At 36.2% G+C, this 24,891-nt stretch overlaps 1 protein-coding gene across 1 annotated transcript in view; it reads right to left on the reverse strand.

Annotated features, from left to right (window-relative positions):
- The window catches only part of Pola1 (DNA polymerase alpha 1, catalytic subunit), a 303,693-nt gene that overhangs the window by 125,748 nt on the left and 153,054 nt on the right, over window positions 1-24,891 (reverse strand). The window contains exons 32-34 of the mRNA XM_052732483.1: window positions 23,973-24,147; window positions 8,914-9,092; window positions 7,075-7,206 (exon numbers count right to left, since the gene is read on the reverse strand). Of these exons, the coding sequence (XP_052588443.1) occupies window positions 7,075-7,206; window positions 8,914-9,092; window positions 23,973-24,147 (486 nt within the window). The remainder of the gene's footprint in view (window positions 1-7,074; window positions 7,207-8,913; window positions 9,093-23,972; window positions 24,148-24,891) is intronic.

Genomic DNA, 24,891 nt, shown 5'->3' on the forward strand with positions numbered 1-24,891 from the left:
CATAATTAATTGCTTGTATAGAATACCTATCTGGCATGGTTTAGAGGATGGGGTGACCTATGATTTACTTAGATTTGTACACTAATACATTTTCTTATGAGATTCTACCCCAAATATCATCAAAGCCCTGTTTTTTCAGTTTTACTGTGGGAACACACCATGAAGTTGCAGCAAAATGTTATACTCAACTCAAAATTACCTTGTTTGACTTACATAAATTAAGAAAAATCAGCAATTTACAAATAAAGGCATACCCTCTCTATTAATGGGCCTGGTGTTAGAATACTGGTATGCCTGGTGTTCATTTATGCTTAGATACCCAATAAGATGGTGTGAAGCAAGAAGAAACACCAGTTCTCAGGAAGTTCTTTTTATTTTAATTAAGATTTAGGATGGGTTTTATGGATTCCTAAAGAAATCAGCCCTCTTTAAGCTTCACTGGGCAGCAAGTATTGGGCTGCCCATGAAGCTGAATTGGTGAGATGGGTATCTATTGCTTCTATGTTGCATATTTCTACTACCATTTATAATTATGTTGTTAGAGACTTTACAAAAAAAGAAGTCTAATTCATTCTTTCTAAGTGTTCTAAATATAGAGAGGCAAAGAAATCAACAATAATTCTACTACTACTTAAAGTTTAAACTATTTTGAACTAATGTACCTGTGATACTACTGCATATTGCAACCTATAACCTAAAAACTCTCAGTCCACTTCACCACAGGTAAGAAATGAGAAATTTTGAGGGTTATTGAACACTGAATATTTGCAAGAGAACAGCAGAGTGTGACTGAAAGCCACTGCATGGCTCTCAAACAGATCCACTGTACAGTATCATTCCATGGAAAATGGATAAACGAAGGCAATGACGATGAGTGTCCAGTTAGTGAGTAACACATTAGCTGGGGTCTGGAGTGAGAAGCTGTTTCATCTTGCATTTATCAGATTTATTTACTTAATTTCATTCGGTGGGTTCCCCATACAATTATTTTGTTTAAGCACTGTTAGGCACCATAAATGGTGTTTGCTCATGATGCTAAATGACTGCACTTTTTTTTTTTTTTTGGTTTTTCAAGACAGGGTTTCTCTGTGTAACAGCCATGGCTGTCCTGAAACTCTCTGTAAACGGCTGGCCTCAATCTCAGAGATCTATTGGGGAATATTATTTTAAGGTGTGTTACTTTTGTTTATGGTGCATTTGTTTAACTCTGTGAAGCTGTGTTACTGTGACTGTCTAAAATACTTGATGCTCTAATAAAAAACTGAAAGGCCAACAGCAAGGCAGGAGAGAGAAAAAGGCGGGGCTTGCAGGTAAAGAGGATAAATAAAAGGAGAAATCTGGGAAGGAAGAAGTAGCCAGAGAAGGAGGACTCCAGGGTCTAGTCACCCAACTACACAACCAGCCACGGAATAAGAGTAAGATTTACAGAAGTAAGAGAACAGGAAAAGCCCAGAGGCAAAAGGCAGATGGGATAATTTTAAGTTAAGGAAAGCTGGCAAGAAACAAGCCAAGCTAAGGTTGGACATTTATAATTAAGAATAAGCCTCCATGTGTGATTTATTTGGGAGCTGAGGGCAGCCCCCCACCAAAAAGAGTAAAAAAAAAAAAAAAAAAAAAAACAACAGACATCTGCCTATCTGCCTCCCTAGTGCTGGGATTAAAGGCGTGTGCATTTCTGGTTCATCATTATACCTTTGATAAAAGGCAATTCCAAGTCAATCTTGGGTTTAAGAACATAGTGCTTGATGGGTGATATTAATTCTTTGGGCATAATTTTTTGAATTCTACATAAAAATGGGCCCCAAAGAAATAATAATGTACTTTTGCCACAATAATACACTAAGCAGTAAAACAGAAATATAGAGTGGCAGTAAGAAGGTAACAAGCTAGGTATCTGCTCTCATCCTCCCCACGTTATCTAGTTAGGCACAGGACTTCTCTAGCAACACAATGAAAGTATTATACTTAGGCAGGCTTCTACTCTGTATCATAACAATAATATTTGTGGGCACTGACTCGTTGCCACAAACTTGGCTTGAGAAGAAAAGAAATTAAGGCTACTGAGGTGTTGCAGTAATTAGTAAAGTAAAATACAGAAACAGTAACAAAGAGCTATTTGTCAATGCTTTCAGGCTCTTAAAACAATTGTGGAGTTTTGTGTTAACTTGATATCAATCCTGTATATCACAAATAAGCCCTCTGTCAATGTAGTAACATTATGAAAAAAGAATTTAAAGAAAACATTAAAAATAATAACCTTTATTTGTTGGTCCCTTGGTTACCAAGCATCAAGGACACCCATTACTAAATGAAGGGCTGTGGCAAAGATCACAGATGAGACAAAGAAAATATAAATCCAGTTTTCAAAAAGAATAATTCAGAAAAATTCTGAGATTATAAAACCTAGAGCTAATTTTTTATTAAGAAATTGTATTATTCATTTTACATAACAATCACAGATCCCCCCTCTTCCCTCCTCCCTCCCCTCCAACCTTCCCCTGTCACCCATTCCCTCCAACAAGAAGGTAAGGTCTCCCATAGGGAGTCAGCAAAGCCTGGTACATTCAGTAGAGGCAGGTCCAAGCCCCTCCCTCTGCATCAAGGCTGTGCAAGGTATCCCACCACAGGTAGTGGGCTCCAAAAAGCCAGTCAGTTGTGTAGCTTGATCTGCTTAAGGGGCCCCATGGCAGTAGGATCAGGATCCATCCCTGGTGCATGAACTGGCTTTTTAGAGCTAATTTCTAAGGAATTACACTACTAAGTCTGGCCCTAGCAACTAACCAAGGGCTAAAACACCGATAGCAAGTACTCATCTATTCTTTTTTTTTTTAATTTTTTTTTTTAGATGGAGAGGCAGTTCCATATAGGGTTAGCAATATCTCAACATTCAAAAATAAGAGCAAAGAGCCCTAAGGAACATTCTTTTGCAGGTACCTAGAAACATAGGAAGGCTGGTAAAGAAACATACTTTGCCCTATTTAAACACCTTAAACACTGCATAATGAGGAATGGTGAACACATTTGAGTTCACTATTATCATTGTGTCTTTCAGATACTTCACCTTTAGAAAGGTTTGACTCGATGTGTGTATTCAAATGAGAGTTTAATGTACATAGTAACTCCCTCTCAGGTATCAAGAAGGGTTGAATTTCCCACTTATCAGAGAGTCATTAGGGTAGGTTAGCATCTCAATCTCAGATTTGCTTTTTGGACAGTTGAGGGAACACTTCAAAAATGAACCAGCTAAACAAACTTCCCAGCAGTACTTGACAGAGCTACACCTATTCTTCCCATTTCCAAAGCAGTAGAGAATTAATTACCAGTTCTATGGATCTATTGTAAGTATAATAGACTAAAGAGCTATCACAGACACATTTATTGTAAAAGCACAATCCCAAGAGTGTCTAGTGGAGGGCCAAAACGATTAACACAAATGCTTTGTCAGATCAAAGATAAAACCTGCACCGCCCAATTGAGGAATGAATTAGAACAGTGGGTTATCTTTCAAATTAACCAGGGCAGTTAGTGAGGAAAATTTCATGAAAGTGTAATTCTTAGCCTTTGTGAATCCACACAGCAGGCATTCTGCCAGCTGACAAGATGATGAAATTTTCATGCTTAAAAAAAGCCTCTTCATTTCCCAATTTAGATTAGCTAGTGCTTCTCTCCCTTTGTCTCTCTCTCTCTCTCTCTCTCTCTCTCTCTCTCTCTCTCTCTCTCTCTCTCTCTCTCTGTGTTTGCTCTTGGGGAAAGAATTTAAGGGGGGCATGTATCAATTTTTCATTCTAAACTTGAATCTTAAAAACCATCCTTAAAAGCTTAGAGATTAATCTGCTTTCTTATGATTAAAAAGAAATACCAGTTCAGTATTAACAGAGTAACAAACAACCCTCAAAGCATAAAATCAATTTTGAATTAAAGTGTTTTTGTGCTGTGTCAGTTTTTCAACACTTCATCAAACCTTGAAGTAAAATACAAAGTTGTATTTCTCCTAAGTAAATCAATATATTACTCAAAAAGTGCACTTGTTCAGTGTCTTGTACATTTCCATGCAAGTGGAAATTTGTATGTTAATGGAAATGAGAATTCCAAGGATACACTGTATGGAAGGGGTTAGGAAAAAGCATCTCCCACTAAAGGAGTCAGTATTAAAATATGATGTGATATATATATATTTGCAAAAATATTACATCACATTTATTCATCCAGTCAGGACTATTTTTTCATGACAGAAGATAAGAGCATATGATGCATTTTTCCAAAATGCAAGTGATTTAGAAGTATACTTTGTGACTTTAATTTCTTTTCTTGGCAACCTAATTTCATAATAATCTATAACTACGTTCCTTGGCAGGTTACAGGTTTGGTCAAATGCCATATTCCACCAAACTTCTCCAAGTTCTTCCTAAGTGTACATTTCTTTTCTCAGTGTACATTGATTTCCTTTGCTGTAACTTTAAGACTAAAATAAATATGACACTCTTAACTAAGGTCCATAAACAATTGTTTCTGTTCAATGAGTATTTTTTAATATTACAAAATATGAAGAAGCCATTTTGGTAACCTGCTTCCAAGAAAAGTCACTTAATCTCAGTACTATTCTCAATACCCTTTCTAATGTGCTTGCTGCATCAGTCTTTAGTTTGATTGCCATTAATTATCATACATCACACTGAACTAACAGAGGCACAGTTAACCAAAGTAACTCAACATCATGCCCCTCTGCTGGCAAAAGGGGAATTGTATCTGGAGACAACAGAAAAAAGAACTGTCTCTCACTGACTTTTAAGATACACTGTTTACATACAACCTCAGCATGAGACCATGAAATAAATGATGGTGTTATTTTTCTCCCATCCAGTCACTTATGATTAGAATCAGAAAGTGGGAAAGTTTCTAAGTTTGATAGAACCAACAGTTCTATCAATCCCCTTAATCACAAGAGTAACATTTGACTAGTTTGATCAGGAATATCTTAGAAAAGACAATCAAGTGGGCAGTTAAGTGCAGATAAACTTTCACTTGCATGTTACAGAGATAGTTGGTGGACAAGACAAAGCAATTGCTCTAACAGCATTATTTTAAATACCTGGTCTCTAAAAGTAGATTATATAGCTTAAAAATGCTTTTGTAACTATGGACATTAACACACAGACACACACATGCACAATTAGATTACAAATTCATCTTTGAGTTTGGGCACATTCTAATTATATGGATCATTTTTCTCCCTATTCTCAACTTAGTCAAAACAGATAGCTCCTTCTTACAGAAGGAACTAGATTCATTGTTTTAGTATTAACATTTCCATGGTGAAGCTTTTGATAGACTAAACACAGAGGGAAAAGCCAGGATTCTTCCCAAGAGTAAAGAATCATACTTTGCTCAATGAGGCCTGTAAATGAGAAGCTGAATAGTTTTGATTTGAGTTCTTCATGCTAAATAAAAGTCTAACATTTCATGAGATGAATGTTTCATGTACTGTAGAATGTGACCCCACAGATAACCTTTATTCCCATCCAGCTCTTCATTAAGTGCAGCACAGCTTTATTCACTAAACTTTGCAGAGTTTCCCAAAGTGTAGTCATAATTATTATTTAAAAAAAAAAAACCTTCAAGGCAAACCTACGTTTTAAAAATATAAATACAAACTATTCTATGCCAAATCACAATGTGACTCTGTGTTCTCATTCTTCATCTTAATGATCTAATATCCATTTTTATATAATGAGTTATATTTCTTATTATGTGAAACATGTTTCAAATTACTTCACATGTGTTTCAAAGAAGTAAAGGCAATGTTACATTTTAATAAACAAGCAGAAAATATAGGATGTTAAAGTCATGGGTCTTACCTAATAGTACCCGAACATTTTTTTAAAATGCCTTGTCAACACAGCCTTTTTTATTGTTTTTATTTTTCATTTTCAAAACAGAGTTTCTCTGTATAGCGCAATACAGCCTTTTAAAAAGGTAATTTTTAAGTGACAGAAAATTTGTTGAGATGATAAGTGATATGTGCCACACTAAGAAAAAATGAGAAATGTACAGTCTTTTTAAAATTTAACTTTTAAAGAGAAAAAAACCACATTCATCAGAAATGTGTTAAGAAAACAAACCAAAACTCAGAATAAAAGCAAAGACAGCTTACTTACTCTTCTGGGATTTTTACTGTACATATATAAAAAGAGATATTCTCTTTGAAATCTCAAATTCCACTTCAATTAAAAAGATGTTTCTTTTCATTTCTTCAGAAAACTAACCAAAGACTGGCTTAGATTGTCATGTGAACACAAAGTACTGGGTAGTGGTCAACGTAGTAAAATCATTACCCATAGTATCATGACTACTTACTGGAGATAGGCAACATCGGTGTTTTTCCTATTCTAGCCAAAGATCCGAGTGACCATTTAATTTAGTTAATTAGGCTATAATAAATGAAAATAAAATTTCTGAATACATTTTCACTTTTCTTGAAACCAAACTGCCAGGCGGTGGTGGCGCACGCCTTTAATCCCAGCACTCGGGAGGCAGAGCCAGGCGGATCTCTGTGAGTTCGAGGCCAGCCTGGACTACCAAGTGAGTTCCAGGAAAGGTGCAAAGCTACACAGAGAAACACTGTCTCGAAAAACCAAAATAAAACAAAACAAAACAAAAAACCCAACTTTCAATCTTTAAAATAGTCTTCAGTAATGAAAGAGCTTGCTGTCACATTACTAGACTAAAATTTCATACTCTGAGCAGGTGACATGGCTTAGTTGGTTAAGGCCTTGCCACCAAGCCTGATGACCTACCTGTGTCTGATCCCCTGGAACCAACTTGATGGGAAGAGACAACCAACTCCCTCAAGTTGTCATCTAACCACCATACAGGCACCATCCTGCACTAACATCACCCCCCCCCACATACACACACAAATAAAGGTAAATAAATTTTAAATTACAGTCTGTAACATTTTATTAATAGTATTTTACTATGAATTTTCCCCAATGTTTTCCGCTTACATCAAAAACTATAAAACAATTATTATACTTCAGTAAACTGAATGTGTAAAGTCTTATTACAGATACTTACATCATAGTACTTTTTGATGCAATGTCTAATATCCACGATCAATTTGTTGCTCAGCTGTACCATAAAGGTGAGTGGCGAAGCCTTACAATCAACATTACTGCAACGATACAAGCTGGGCTCCATATCAATTCCCTACAGAAGCCAGGACAAACAAGTACAGAATAGGTTATTACCAGAAAGTATTTTATGCTTAAAAGTTTCATTTCTTTTCTTGGTGCATAATACTTTTGGAGGTGAGTTTTGAACTCTGCTTTATCCACTACTTATAGTTTCAGACCCCAATTAGAAGTACATGGCATATACTCTGGTTATCATCGCAATGGAGTACAAAGTCAAAAGGAAAACCATAAACTCACTATTTTACATTCCATGCAAGACAGGCTTTACGGATAAGGCCACTTCCCCTCCGAAAATACCAGAGAAATCATGTTACCAAAAATAAACATTCTTCTAGAGACACTGATCAAAAATTTTAATTTGCACTCATTCATTTCAAACTTGAAGATAAAGCAAGAGCCCTTATATGACATTAGTTTGCTGTTACTGCACCAACTGAATTTTAGGCAGCAAAATATAAAATTTAAAAGGATTGTACTACAAAAGCAATAAAGCAATCTCATTTATCACGAGATTGGCAAATCGAAAATTTTTGTGCTTGAAAAGAATTGAAATATATTTGGGAAAAGAAGACTTCAATAAGAGTATAAATCTGGATGAGTAACTATTAGCAATTGGAGAAACATTTTATTGTGTCATGATTTGTTTTAAACAAAGACAAAACAAATATAAGATATAGGAAAACTGTTGGGGTTTCTGGAGCATTTGTTTTCCTTCTGGGTACTTAAACATCTTGGTTGGTTTCCTGCTCCAATCTGGTGCATAACCCTACCCGACAAACTAAGCAATTCCAGGTGGAAGAGATTTCAGAGCTTGACATCGGCTCTTCCACAGTTAGCCCATCTGCAAGTCGTCAAGCCTCCATGCAATTAACTATCTTATTTACAGCTGTAATGAAGCAAAACTCAAGGATTTAGCAAGTATTGCTGATATGTGTCTGCCTCTTCCTTGCACTTGCTTCCAAAAGCTGCTTTGTTTTGATTTTTAAAAAATGTAAAACATCTGCTGTTTGTCCAAATTAACTTAAAATAATTACTTTTAATTTAGATAAAGGATGTATTTTCTTTCAGTTTCAAGGTTTTACAGAGTTCTGCTGCCTACTCATTTGCCAATGGCTAGCACGCTTATAACACTGCAGTGAAATCAAGTGAATTGGCTAAGTTTCAAGTTCTGATCCAAGGTCAATGATACATTTTTTGTCAGTACTTCTTGACAGGAATGTCTCCTTGTGATTTTTTTTAAACGTCTGATATGGAAAGACCAGGGAAAAGATAATAAGAGTACCTTTGGGGGGGAGGAGGAAAGGAGGTAAGAGGAACATGTAAAGACAAACAAAAACTTTCCCAAAACGTCTAATTCTTGTTAAGATACAGGCAAGTATTGCTCTAGCTTAATAAGTGGGGGTTGGGAATAGGGAATAGGGAATACAGGTTACTAATTAAGGAGTTCCAATAAAAATATTTTGAGATAATTAGAATTTTTAAGAGTCCATTTTAAAACTAAGGTCAAGAACTCTAGGAAGGCAAAAACAATTATTAAAGCACATTCAATTAAGCATGTCTCAGCAGAAATGAAGTTCTAAAAGCAGAATTCAGGTAGCAAAAATTCTTTAAAGACATAAACACAACATCTAGGTTACCTTAATAGACCCTAAAGCGTAGGGGAAGGCACTCTGTACTAGTTTTCAAACAAAATGAAAGATAGAAGGAAAAAAAAACTAACCGAGCCTTCAAAGACGTTATCATAAATATTTTCAGTGCCACATGTAGGACAAAGGCATTTGAATTTTTCACAGTCCTTGTATTTCTCTTCATCAGTCAGCTGTGCTGAACCACCAAGTAGAGCATCATTCTCTTCATCTCTGTGATACTGATGAACTCTAAATTGAGTAGAGTCAAGTCCTATCAAGAAAAAAAAAATTAAGATTATTCATCCAAATTAAAATACCTCCAAAGTAAATCCTCACAAAAGAATGGTTTTCAAGTTCATGCACACACAGGTAAAACCATTTGAGCTCAAGATCATATGGACAAATGGTTTCTCTTTTTATAAGAGATTATGAATCAAACAAGTAACTATCAACATGATGTGTAACAAAACACTGGACATACAGGTTCCAAACCATTTCATAAGATGGTTTTTTTCAAGTTACACTAAAAACTCAAATAATTATGCTGTTATCATACGGAAATTGAAACCATTAAAAGGAAACAAAACAAAATTCCCATTGAAGAAAATAGGTTCACTGCCATTAAACTCCTTCAAATGCAGACACAACTGCAAATCTTGATTTCAATGCAGTGGTCGATTTCACCTTGGCTCAATAGTTAACAGCATGCATGTTGCAGTCTAATTCAGTGGTTATAATTTAGTAGCAGCAACGAGACAAAGTGCAACACCTTTTTTTCTATGTTTAGAACTCAAATTTAAAACATGCATAAAAAGATGGATCTACCTATTCCGTAAGTCCACACACCCATAACAGCTTTGAAACTAAATGTAATTTCTATATTTCATTTGAAACAACACAATAAATAAATCCATGGTCTATACTACCTTGTTTCCACAAACTAAAGAAATGAAACATTTTTACCAATTTAATTTTCCCCTGTTCAAAGCCTATCTGTCAAATTTTACTACTTGTATTTGTATTTAAAATTCAAACTCCTATATTCTCTTTGGTCAGTCATCAAGTGACACACAGTAATTACAAATTTCTGAGGAAAAGGTTTTTAGAGTAGCAAGGTGGCAAACAAAGAACAGATGATTGAGATCTGGAGTCTCAGTTTTCTCACCCCCAAAAATGGAAGTGTCAATACCAGCCATACAGTTCTGAACTTCAAATGAGATAATAAAAGTGTAAGCCTAGTTTAATGGTACTCACTACATGTTAAACACTTAATAAGTCACACTTGAATACAACACAAAGTAGCAAATGGACACCATTTAATCCAGACTATGTTCACATGAAACAAACATTCATGCTACACATGAAGTTAATAACTATGCTTTATAGAAATTAAAAGTATCTCCTAATATGACAGCATAAGAAAAAATTTTAAATATTTTTTTCAGAACAATCCATAAAATAAGTGATATGTTACTGTGATATATGGCACTTGCCCCGTGTCAAGACTATCATTTTTAGTTTACAAATTATCTGCCTCCTAGACAAACAACAGTTAAGCAAAATTTGGACAAAACATACCCTCATATTTTAAAAAGACAGAGGAAATGAATGTGAGAAACCACATTCATAAGTGAGGTTGTTTGTTGTCTATATAGTAACAGATAAATCCACCTAGTTTATTAATCTCTAGTTGTGAATACAGAGGATATTCACAGAATGTGTTGATTAATCTGTAGCTATGAGAAAGCAACTTTAACTTTTCTGAATGTATAATTATTAACCAATTTCCAATACTAATTTTAACTTTAAAGGAGGGATGGGAGACAGTTTTCTAAAAGGCAAGATTCTTACACGCTCCCCAAACAAAGGAACAAAACCATGTTGGATTGTACATATACACAATTAACCAAGGGCTGTTCCCTAGCCTCCTCTATCAGCCCTGTTTCCCTGGGTACACCTGAGTACATGGAGGAGCACACTAGTAGCTAGCAAGCCAGCCCACCTGCCCAATGGGCTAACCAAAAATGAACGTGGCCTATCTTGCTACTTACAGAACACAACCAACAAATGTCTGACCGTGAGAAAAAAAAAATCAGGTCCTATGCAATATCTACTCGAAATGTTGACTTCCACAAATGACTGTTATCTTCCCATGGCAGTAACTAGGCCATCTGGCCCAGTTAATTACTTCAGATTCATTCTGAAGCTGAACTGTTTCAGTGGAAAAAGCTTTAATCTTGTATTCACTTAGCTATGGTTCTTGTTAATTATTAAAAACACAAAAGAAAAATAAAGTGCGATTAACTTTAAAGTATTAAGCATACAACAGTCTTTGTACTTACTACTTCAATACAAAAACATCATTAAACAAGTGGTATTCTTGGAAGGAGAATTATACATGTAGCAGGAAAACTGAAGAGGACTTACATTTTTAAAGTAGACATACTATGCCATGTTCTAAAAAAAAGAAAAAGGATCACAATCCTTTTAGGAAACTTGAAAACTCAGGGTAGAGCAAGTCCCAAACATAATCAACACACGAAGTAATTTAACCAAATTATCACAGATTATTTCAAAGTTTTAGTCAACTTGGAAGTTTTACTGCTTACACCAGAACTTATTAAGGCTGGTAATTTTCAAACAGGAAAAAAGTATCTGGTGCTGCCACCTAGAGGTAGAGATTTTGAATTTTAAGTCTGCAAAATAGACCTGAAGCATAAAACTCCCTTTGTGTGACAACCCAAAATTAAAAGCTGTCAGAAATGCCGTTAAAGCACAATCTTTACCATCACACTTGCCCTGCCTGCATATATGTTCTGTAATTAATATTAAACTGCTCACAGTGTGTAACCATGTAAAAGCTCAGCAAGAGATGTAAAACTGAATTCCAAATTCCTTACCTCTTCTACTGACAGCTTTCTCTGAACAATTGGTTTAGAGAAACAAACTTTAAGCCCTGTTTTAAAAAGGAAACTTCCACTTCTACTAGGCTGCTTTTAGGTGATCTGAATCATTTGGTCAGGCAGAAAATAAAGAAAGGAGTAACCTGAGTGGGCACTGGTAAACCAGTTTTCGGGCAGAACAGCTGTGATTTCGACACACTAACCAGAGATGATGTGATGTATGCTTTAATTCAATCCTGCAACTTGTAGTGATCAAGTCACTTGTGCTGAGATGGGAGGGACAGAAGAGGTAGTAGAATGAAATTAAAATACTGTCATTTATAATTAGAAAATTTCTAGGATCTCACATTATTTTGGCAACAGGATCAAAGCTCTCAGTTTCAAAGGCATATTTATAGAAAGTAGCATCACAGGCATTGGGTGGGTGAGTTTAGCTGTACAGTTTTTACTTAATATCACCACTCTTAATCACACAATGCAACATTTGACATATAATGATTTTTTTCTACTATTGTCTTTTTTTAAGCATTGTAGACTACTTCTGTTCTGGGAATATTTGTTCATGTCCCTTCTCAAATATTTAAATTATTTATAATTCAAGTCATATGTTTATCTGAGAAACATCATGACACACTTGTTCAAATATTTATCTTTTCTTCCAAAAAAACAAGGTCTCAATACAACTGAAAATAACTGCAGTAAAGCCAGTTAATTCCATACATTCGTGCAAGTGGGAAGAGAGAAAATCTATACAGGTGAAATTCCAAGTGAGAAAAGGAAGTAACTGTTATCCACAAGCAGTTGTTTGCAATAAGAGTCAGTTGAGATACTAAGGAAGCCAATTAATATAGACTTGTTATTGCCATTCTTTAATGAAAATGTATCTTAAAATGTAAAAACTCATTTTTCCTTTGCACATATCTAGGCTTACAAGTATCTGGACTTCCTAGAAAACAATATATAAAATGCAAATTTAGTATTAAAGAAAAAATGTGAAAATTTGAAGGGCCAATGCTATATCCATAAACAGCTGTATATAAAAAAGCTGTCCAGTTTTATTCACTATAGTCCCAGGTGAAAACTAGGTTAATGGATATTAACAGCAGAATGATCTACCAACAATACTACTCAGCAAAGAAAAAAACGGATTCCAATACAAGCAACATGATAGAGTTCCAAAAAAAATATTACATGAAGTCAAAGAATTGAACCTAACAAGAACATACTGTAGAAAATCACTTACATACAATTATAGACTAGGAAAAACTCATCTACGGTAACAGAACTCAGATGAGTGTTGCTGTTATGGGAGTGTTGACTGGAAAGGGCAGAAGGAATGAAGTAGTCTGAAGTGATGGAAATGTTCTAAAACTGATTTACAGCAGTCTCAAGACTTTTGAGCCTTTCATGATAAAATATGTAAATCCTACTTATTAAAAAAACAGGGAGTAGGAGATGTTCACAATCTGTATTTCTAAGGGGATCATATTTAGAACATGTAAGAAATGCCTGCAAATTAAGAGATAAACACAATTCAACAGAGGAGATGTTTAGCTGACCAAGAAACTTGGGGAATGTTTCATCAATCATCAAATGCAGAATAAAACCACAATGGTAGGTATTTGCACTGCATAAAATGAAGAAGAGAGACAATACCAAATGTTGATAAGAACACAGAACATTCAATACAGTTTGCAAGGTTGTTAGCTCCACTTTAGAAAATTTGAAGCAACTACTGAAGCTGAACTGGCTTGTATACAGTGGCCTATCAGTAGTACTAAGTACACACCCAACAGAAATAAATAACTATGTTTAACAGAAGACATGTACAAGAATTCTTCAAACAGTGCTATTCATAATAGCCAAATGTGGGAACAACCAATGAACATACATACAGGAGGTATTAATACAGTGTAGTCATACAATGAAACACTATGGAAAAATTACCAAAAGTACAACTACACAGATGAATCTCAAAAACATAATAGAGTGGAAGTAGCTAGACACAAAGAATAAAGGCACAATTCATACAATGTCCCCAAATAAACAAAAATCTTCTGTGTTAGAAGCCAAGATACCAATTTCCTGGTAGTGGAAGACCATCTCAAGGAGACAGAAGAGTGCTTCTGGGGATAAAGTAATACACTGCTTCATGAACTCAGTTCAGACTACAACAAGCTGTTCAGATAGTTTTTTTCTATTTTTTGTGTGCATGTGAAACTCAAAAAAAATTTACACTTAGGAGGTGAGAAAGGTGAATACTAAATACTCCTTATGATAGACCTATAGTTTGTCTCAAAGTCATGAGATATAACATATTTCTAGAAAGATGTACAAAATATCATCTGGGAAGTAATCTTAGCAAAACACAAAAAAACTGAAATAAATATAAATGTGGTTAAGTCTTTAATCAAACTAACAATTTACAGGAAATAAATGGGATAGAGGAACATGTTTAACAATACCACATCAATGCAATGAGCAAACCCTGGAGCCACAAAAATTCTACAGTACAAAATCTTCAGTTTCTTTCATTAATAGTGAAGATATAACAATGAGAAAAAAATTAGCTATTACATGGACATAGACTGGTTTCCAGTTCAAATACTGAGCTTTAAAAAAACAAAGCTCATTCACAGTATGAACAGGGAAATGTGTAATGAAGTAAAGGAATTGTGGGTTCTCTCTCTCTCTCTCTCTCTCTCTCTCTCTCTCTCTCTCTCTCTCTCTCTCTCTGTGTGTGTGTGTGTGTGTGTGTGTGTGTGTGTGTAATGAGATGATAATACTGTGCTTATGCTGAAAGGGAAAACTGATGCCATCTGTAAATGCAAAATAAAACACATATAGATGAAATGTTAGGATTCACATCATGGTCATTGGAGGAGGTAAAAAAGAAGAATAAGAATAGCCAGCCAGAATTGATGGAAAATGAAGGTGAGTGATGACTACTTGAAGGCTTATTTATATAATTCTATTACCATACATATTAAATTTTTCCATTAAGTGTTAAAATACCATAAGTCCAATCTAAAAATAAACAATTAAAAAAATTAAAAATGAATTAATAAGAACAAACAATTCACAGAACAAACTTCAGACTAACTTCCAACACTAGAAATAGCTTCTCCATAACCAAAATGCAGAATTTCTAAATATTTTAAAAGATGTAACAGCTAGGGGCTGGAGAGATGCATGAAGCATTCCATATTTCTGTCCGTACTCACCAGAAATTTGGTCTTACCCAAAAACTCTGTATTCTTTAGAGCTCAGTAGCAGTATCTCAAAAGATGTCCATCCGCAGCAATCACATGGTGGCTTACAACCATCTATACAGTTTTAGGGATCTGACACATTCTTCTGTCTTCTGCAGGCACCATTCATACGCACACACACACACACACACACACACACACACACACACACACACACACACACCACAAAGTAAAAAACTCTTTTTTTTTTAATTTTAAAAGAAATAATAGATAAATCTTTGGGTTACTTAAATACTGCTTTGGGAAGGGATAGCTCCCAAAAAACTCAACAGCACCAAATTCCTAACGGGCAACATTCATGACTCCAACTCAAAATGTTTTTAATGTCTTAATGCTACAGCCGAGAATGAATTTTAAATTAATGAATGTGCACAGGTTGAGTATGCCTTATCTGAAACACTTGGGACCAGAAGTGGTTCAGAGTACAGATCTAAAATTTTAACATATTTGCATATATATAACAAGATTTCTTGGGGGATAGGACCAACCACAGTCTAAACACAAAATTCTTTTACTTTTCATATAATCCTTGTATACCTAGCCTGTACCTAATAATTTTATTTAATACTTCCACTGTACCTGAATTTTGACTATCACATGAGAGCACAAGACCTGTTACATGAAAGCACTTGTAGTATTTTCCACCACATAAGTCAGTTTTTTGTAAAACAGAAGGAAAAGAGCAATTAAAGAATTACTAAAGCATTCAAAGTATGTGGTCAGGTATCATCATGCCAGTTAGTACCAAAGGGTTTCCGATTGTGGAGCATTTCAGATTAAGGATGTTCAATCTTTACACTAGTCTAGAAAAACCTTTACAAGTATTCCTTCATTTAAACATGAAAATAGATAGAATACTTTATGCTAAATAAAATTTGCAAAATAAAACATCACAAATTAAATAACAGACCAATTATTGATTAGCTACCTCATAAAAAGCCCTCTGTTCTTTCAAATACATTAATATAGGGGGTAAAGGGAGGCAAGCAGAATTCAAGGCTTCTATTCTAATATAAACTGTGTTATTTTTAACAATAAAATAAGCTTCAACATTTGACAGAAAAGAGGAACCAACAATCTACCACTTTAACCCTTCCTGTCTTTTTTTTTTGGGGGGGGGGTTTCAAGGCAAGGTTTCTCTGTAGCTTTGGAGCCTGTCCTGGAACTCTCTCTGTAGACCAGGCTGGCCTTGAACTCACAGAGATCCACCTGCCTCTGCCTCCCAAGTGCCAGGATTAAAGGCATGCACCACCACCGTCTGGCTTCCTGTTATTATATATTACAGTTTAGGTACCTTAGTATGATGCCTTCAGTTTTCTCATTTACTATGTTTTATCCATTTTTCTATTAGCAACTTTTTTACAGTGCTGAGTGAAAACAAATCTATGGCCTCTTACATGATAGGCAAAGTTCTACCACAGAGTTATACCCACAACCGTATTTTTTGTTTTATTTATGGTTTACCCTGTTCTCTTAGGATAGGGTCCATGATGGTTTGAGTAAAAATGGCCCCCATAGGCTCATATGTTTGAACACTTGGTCCCAGTTGGTGAAACTATTTGGAAAGGATTAGGAAGTTTTGTCTTGAGGTTTCAAAAGATTCGCACTTCTCAGGATGTTCTCTGCCTCCTTCTAGTGGATCAAGATCTGAGCTCTCAGCTTCTGCCACCATGCCTTTGTTCTGTCTTCACAGACTCTAACCCTTTGTAACGACAAGCCCAATTAAACTCTTTCTTTTACAAGTTCACTTGGTCATGGTGTCTTATCACAGAGATAGAAAAGTAAGTATGTATAACCCAGGTTCTCCTGCCTTAGCTTCCAGAGTGGAAGGATTACAGAAGTTTGCCATCAGACAAAGCACAAACAACACAGTTTTAATAGTCATTTGGGGTACACTTAATTTAAATGATCTTTTAAAGAAATAGGTCTAAAGTAAACAATTTGCTAAATTGTCATTTTTCTTCAGAAATTCTAAATATTAACAAAGGTGGAAGTATTAGTTATTACTGCAGTGGTTTCTAAACTGTTCTAGTCTGGTTCAAAGCTATTAGAAGCTTCATTGCTTACATTATACAGCAAACAGTATACAGAACAGCATCAGGACTGCCCCTCAGTGTTATGAGTTAGTGAGAGGAAACATCTTATAGCACTGATGTGCAAGCTGTGCCACTGATACCCTTATAGAGAGGTACCCCATCAATTCCCTGCAAGTAGTGGAGGTAGTAGCTATCATGGGTTATTCCTGTGGAGAAACAAGCACACAGCCTATTCTCATAATGCTCTAAATATCTCATCATTCATAAATTCTTCCATGAAGACCCTGGGGAGGTGTGTTCTTTGCTTCACATAATTTGATAACCCTTCATTTTACATCTTTTGGAAACAGGCTGTGATATATACTAGACATCCTTACAGCAGTGAAATCAACCAATTATTGGGCCTGAATTCAATTAAAAGAACCCATAGCTCTACCTTACCTTGGTATCCTTCACAAAGAATACATGATGCTGGGCACAACAGGCCTGACATTAATTTGTTCCATGAATACAAAAGCAGATTAGACAGGGAAGAGGAGTTACTGGATAATGAACTTGGGACAGAACATCAGCATGTAAAAAGAGTTTCTTAGCAGCTGTCAAGATTTCCTATAATGCACTACCATGCACCTGATGTTAGCTTTTAAAATTTATTATTAGTCATATGATATAAAATGTGACGCTTGAAAATGATGGCCATATAATACTCTTATAAGAGCTTAATCATGAAAAAAGACAAATCCTTTTACAAACTAATACTTGAGGCACCTGCTAGTAGCACCATTGTTTTACACTCAAGCATGTGTAGTTCATTCTATCCCCTCCAATACATTTTTGTAGATATATTTCCTAAAGAGTGCCAAAAGCACTCCCAAATATTGCTTACCCACTATTGCATTTATTTGTAGAAAATTACTGGGCTTTGTCAATTCACAAAAACTAACATCTGTAACATGAGTGGCATGAAGCATTTCATTTTAGTTTTTGAGACAAGGTCTTGCTAAGGAGCCCAAGTTGGCCCAGAATATCCAGCAATCCTTTTGCTCCTTCCTCCCCAGTGCTAGGGTTTACAGGCATGCCCCACCATGTCCAGCTAGTGGCATTTACAAAAGAGAACTTATGCTTTCAAATTTAACTCATGAATGTAATCAAGGGATTATGTTCATTCTGCCTTGTCTTAAGCAGTATTTTCAAAAATGAAATTCTCGATTCACATTCTTCAAATATCAGTAATTTCTCAAGACACATAAGAAAAATGCCCAGAAAAACAATCCTTAAATTCTAGCATTGACTATAAAACAATGTATTATATAGCTGTTGTATAACTCATTGCTCACTGGAGGAAAAGATTAATATAATTCTAAATACTATTATGCACAAAATAAAAATTTACTGAAAGATGAAATGCTAGGCTGAACTTTAGCTTATCCTTCTCACTAGTTTGGTTTGCTAGGAACAGAAGGCTATTGGGATGTTTAAGCACACTGTGAGTATTTCATCCACAGAATATAGAGAGCTTGCATTAGAGCTAGAGAGAGAAAGAAAAACCTACAGTCTGGAGAACAAAAGCTAAGAGTTCCAAGTTTTAGTGACCATGTTTCCCATAGGGCTATTGTATAAGAAGAGTAATACTATATTTTTTCCTATTCACAGATGAAAAAAGAGTAAAATTTTATTTTATTTAAATCCAATAGCAATAATCTTGCACGGGTTTCAGAAAATGATACACATTTTATAGTGGGATAATGAGAACCATTAGTTATTAGAGAGAACAAATCATTCTCTTTCAATTCAACAGACTTATCCACTCACTCATTTAATAGACTATCCTCTTTCTCCTATTTCATTAAAATGGCCTTCCCATGTAGAACACCTGGCCATGCAACATGCCATCAGACAGACTTCAGGAGGCATCTTGATGGGAGAGAAATAGAGAATTTCCAAAGTGAAGCCACAGGATAAAACCAATACTTGATACTTGCCTTTCATTTCAAGGAAAGTAGCATAAAGGCAATATAAAAAGGAAAAGGTAGTTGAAAAATTTACTTGCTCTCCACTAAAGAGACTTAAAAATAAAAAATTCATGAACTTAATAATTTTCCTAAATGAAATTATACCATTATTCCTGATTTCTTTGTACTAACTAAAAGGACAAAGTATCAAAGTTCACTAAAGTTTCGACATCGTTATACATTTCATTAATCAAAGATAAAAACTACATTAAAAGCAAGAGAATTATTTTATGTCTGTGATTAGGCAGTTGGAGGGCTTGTATTTCATGTATACATTTGTACACTTCAACGTATTTAACAGTGTCGGTTCACTAACTGCAGTTTTTTACATAAAGAAAATAGATTGAGAATTTTGAAAATAAATTACAGTAATTTCATGCCTACAGCCTGCACCTCTTAGAAACCCCATAACCCCTAACACTCCCCTTACTTTGCCACTACTTCCACATCTCCTCCCCATCCCTCACTAAAACCACAAACTACAAGAGTAATGGGGGGCTCAAAGCCCCGAGTGAAAAGCCACCTTAATTTTTCATGTGGAATGGAGAAATAAAGGGTGCCAATGAAAACATAGTTCCTTAAGAGGGCAAAAGCAAATGCCTACTGAGATCTGCCTAGTGCATTCTAATGTTTCCCTCAGCTCTTCATGGTTGGTACTTATTGATGCAGAACCCACACAAAGAAAAAGGGAATAATAAGGGCTCAAAGGTGTATTACTGGTAGGGGTAGTAATAGAGAAGATGAGAAAAGAGAAGACACAGGAGAGAAGGGTGGCTATACAACTGACAAGGACTTCACACAGTATTATAAAAACACCTTCTCAAGAGGTCAAAAGGGGGAAAGCAGTTCGGAATGAGGGAAGAGCAGCAGTTTCTCCAGGGCTCAAAAGACAGGCCTTCTTCCATTGGCTTCAGTAAGCTCTACGGCATGAAGGAGGGGCTACTGGAAGAACTGTGTTGACGCCATCTCTGTTGCACCCACAGAGCTTTCTGAGGACGGAGTAAGAATGATGGGTACATGAAGGGACATGTCCTAGACTGAAAGATGTCCTCTACAGATTGACATAATTCAATCACATGAAACCTCAGAAGATGGGACTCATTAATGTGCTAGTCGAGCTTTGCAAATAATTTACTTAAACTGGATTCATAAAGCTGCCACGGTTATGATAATATATATTTAAGTAAACAAATAACAGGGAGTAAAACTGTCAAAAAATAAAACGTTAAAAAGAATCTAACCACTATAGAGGCTTGAGGTCCATGGTAGAGTGTGCACTTAGCATAGCCAAGGCCCTGAATTTGAATCCCAGCATCCAGAAAACAAATCTGCTCCCTGTGATCTTAAGTATGACCTTCACAATTGAAAACAGTCCAGTTCCCTCTCAGTATAGGCAGTCTTGGCATACCAAGTGGGTCTCAGACCTATCCACACATGAAGACTTTAAGACCCTTTACTGTCCTGCTATTTTGATGGAATTCAATGCTCTGCACTTCCTTCTGTTAAATGACATTCATTTTTTTTTTAAATTTATTTATTTACTTTACATCCTGGCCACAATTTAACCCTCCCTTCCTCCCAATCCCACCCCCTCTAATCTATTCCTTCTCTGTTTCTGTTCAGGAAAGGGCAGGCCTCCCATGGATATCAACAAAACACAGCATATTAAGTTGCAGTAAGACTAGGCACTTCCCCATGTATTAAGGCTGGTAAGGTGACCCAATATAAGGAGTGGGGTCCCAAAAGCCAGTAAAAGAGTCAGACACAGTCCCTGCTCCTGCTGTTAGGACTCCCACAAGAGGACCAAGCTACACAAGTGTCACATATATGCAGAGTGCCTAGGTCAGTCCCATGCAGGCTCCCTGGCTGTCGGTTCAGTCTCTGCGAGCCCCCATGAGCCCAGATTAGTTGATTCTGTGGGTTTTCTTGTGGTGTCTTTGACCCATCTAGCTCCTACAATCTCTTCTCCCCCTCTTCTTCAGGACTGTCCAAGCTCTGCCTAATGTTTGGCTGTGGGTCTACATCTGTTTCCATCAGTTGCTAGATGAAGCCTTTCTGATGACAATTGGGCTAGGCACCAATCTGGTCACAGTAGAGTACAAACTTGTACAACCACTTTAGAAATCAATATGGTGGTTTCTCAAAAAACTGAGAATCAATCTACCACAAAACCCAGCTATACTGCTCTTGGGCGTATACACAAAGGATGCCCAATCATACCACAGGAAACTTGCTCAACTATGTTCATAGCAGCTTTATTCATAATAGCCAGAACCTGGAACCAACCTAGATGCCCTTCAACCAAAGAATGGATAAAGAAAACATGGTACATTTACACAATAGAGGATTACTCAGCTGTAAAAAACCACGGCATCATGAAATTTGAAGGCAAATGGATGGAACTAGAAAATTATCATCCTGAGTGAGGTAAGCCAGACCCAGGAAGACGAACATGGTATGTATCCACTCATAAGTGGATATTAGCTATAAAATAAAGAATAACCATGCTATAATCCACAGACCAAGAGACTAGGTAACAAAGAAGGTTCAAGGGGGGATGCCTGGGTCTCCCAGGGAAGGGGAGATAGAAAAGATTTAGTGAATGGACTGTGGGGCTGGTGGGGACAGGAGCACGAGAGATCAGGTTGCAGGGGATAGAGGGGGAGAGTACTGAAAGAGCCTACTGGAAAGGGGGACATTTCAGGGTTAGGTTAAAAACCTGGCGCAAAGGAATCTCCCAGGAATCTACACAGATGACCCCAGCTAAGACTCCTAGTAATAGCAGATATATAGCCTAAAATGGTATTCATTCTTAAGGTGGGGCTTTTCCATGTGCCCTCCATTTCAGTTCCCAGCCACTGGAAAACTCAAAACAACAACAACAACAGCAGCAAGACAGTTGGCCTTTGGAGCAGGTTACTCATTATATAACAAATAAAAAAACTGGGAGAACTAATAAAAACTAAATCGCTATGAGGTTTCAGTAGGAAATGTAGAGGCACAAAGTGAAGTTGAGAGGGCATGAGGGTAAAGCTCCTCATGCTTATATATCCATATTGCCTCACTTCCGGTAAAGAACAACTTTCATGGCCTCTTAGAGCTATCTATCTATCTATCTATCTATCTATCTATCTATCTATCCATTCATTCATTCATTCATTTATTTATTTATTGCTAAAAAGAAAATTTTGCATAGCGTAGACAGGAGTAAACAGCTTTAGTGTCACACAGAGCTTAGTTAAAATCCAACTATAGCCCCATACTTAGCAAGTTATATGATAAAACTATCAGCTACTTCACATAAGCTTCCGCCTCTGTAAAATGGAGCTGCAATATGCTTATATGAAGCTGTCACAAAGACTGAATAAGATATGGCAAGAACTTATCACAGCAAACAGACTAAGCACTCAATGTATAACAGAAAAAAAATGAGGCTAAAACATCATGCATTTATACTCTCCTCCTCCCAGCTGAGGATTTATAAACATCATCAAATACAACTCAACTTGGAGAATACATTATATGATTATTTTGGTAGCAGAATTTTATCTTCCTAATTATGTTTTGCTTAGGCAAATGTCAAAAATGAGTTTCCACTTCCACATCAGACACTGATGGGATAGTAGGGATGGGGGTGGAGGGGTTGATCTCAGAAACACACTCAACAGGGGCAGGATGGAATATATGTGATTTGATAATGAGCTTTGGAAAATCCAATGACATGCCACAAAGACATACTAAGTACTACATACGCATAAATCCTATGGACTGAAGGAAGATGGACATATTTACACAGAAGCCTGAAAGAGGATGGCAGGTGGCTATACCACCATGTGCTGAGCACTCCCTCCGCCTCAAGTCCTGTGCCGAGCATCACACATATATTTTATCTCTCTCAGAGTAATTATATTCTATCACTCACAAAATAAATCAATGTACAGAACAAGATTCAGAGGCTTGTTGATACCAAAACCAGCATTTACACCAGGTCCCAGTGATGCCAACATCCTGTGGCATTCCAGCTAGACATTTTAGTTAAAGTGGGGGAAGACTTTTGCAACAAGCAGAGAGAAAATGAACAACACATTATTTAGAGAATGCACAGAGTAGGAGCAAGGTAATACAGGTTGGAATAAGAAAACTCGTCTGAAACTGTCAGAGCTAAAGCCAATGAGATGTCAGCAACATTAGGTGACTTGATTTAAGGAGAAAGAGGTGCCATCTAAGGACTTTATTAAGGAGTACTTTAAAAACATTCAGCTTTGCCTATGATAAAATAGAGCAGGGACCTTAAAAGCAACATAACTATGTTCTGGCCTCCTAGAAGTATAATGAAGAATGTTTAAAAAAACATTTTAAAGCAAAGATGGCAATAATAATGACATAGAAAAGAGGTAAAACTGCAAAAAAAAAAAATCAAAGAGACATTGAGGTCTCAAGGTTAGCTGCCATCTCATGGGATGATGATAAATTAGAAACCAGCCAATTCCTACAGAATAACAGTGAGTCTTATTTTAGAAGAATTTAAAGTAAAAACTAAATATTACAAAATCACATTAACAAAATATCTTTGGACAGACAAGATGAATAAAAAATGTAAAATATCATTAATGTCTTTATTAATGGAAGGTCGCTAATTAGACCTTTAACAATTTAAGCCCAGTGACCATATTGATACCTAAAATTCTTTCCTCCCTCTGCAATCAGTGAGTATAACCATGTATAGCAGGTACAGACTTACAAAGATTGCCATTTGTATGTGGAGCTCACATTCTGATGGGAGGTAGGAACTAAACAGCTATAAAAAACAATAAAGAAAGAAGTAACAGACACAATCCTGAATCTACAGCACAGATACTAACAGTTACAGGAGGATTATGTATGTCACTACTAAATTATGAGGGTTTCCATGTGTTTGAGACACTTACCTAGCCACAATGCAATGAGGACAGCATCAATTCCATCTATTGGCTCACAGATCCGAGCCACGACAGGGTGGATCTGCTGGGCCAAGTAGTATTGGGTGTCAATGGTTAAATTGTCTTGTTTCTGCAGCTGCTCAGGTGCATAGGCCCTCTGAGTTGCAGGGAGGTTTGACCCATCCTAACAGAAGACATGGTATAGGTAAAGTTGTAAGCAACTCAATAATCACACATATACTTGCTTAATCAAATAGAGGGACAACAGTTTAAATTTTATGTGCTCAGTTCCAAACACCAAGAAGTATTGCCCTATTGAAAATCTCACATGTATCTTAGAGTAGAAAGACCAAGAACTTCTTGACCTCAATCTTATCCATTGCCTGAGAATGTAAATCCAGTGTGTTGTGCTCTTTGCTGTGAAGATATGAACCCAGTAAGTACGGTGACACTAGCTAGATTATATAATTCTACTTGCCATGACATAAAAACACATTGAAAGACTCGTGAGAATTTGTCTACTAAGATAGTCTTTTAAAGGCACAAAAATATAAGAATAAATAACACTTCTTTTATTCTGTTAATACAATAACGTCTAGCCACAATTCCAGCCATAGAAACATGTTAGCACCCATCCTTGCCCCAAATGAGCAAGTGGGAAAGCTAAGGGAATAAACCCCAGTAGAAACAAAACATATATGCTAGACATAAAACAGAGGGGTAACAGTAATGCACAGTCCTGGTGGGGTGGTTAATTTTCATTGTCAACTTGATCGAGCAAAGATATACTTTGAGTATTAGTGAAACAACCCTCTTAGCATGTCTGTGAGGGTATTTCCAGAGATAATTAACTAAGGTGGGGAAAGCCAGCCCTAAAAGTAAGCATCACCATGCACTGTGCTGAGGTTCAAAAGGAAAAAAAGGAGAA

This window comes from Peromyscus californicus, unplaced genomic scaffold (assembly GCF_007827085.1).
Source record: "Peromyscus californicus insignis strain IS unplaced genomic scaffold, ASM782708v3 Scaffold_10__1_contigs__length_136768540, whole genome shotgun sequence".
NCBI lineage: Eukaryota > Metazoa > Chordata > Mammalia > Rodentia > Cricetidae > Peromyscus > Peromyscus californicus.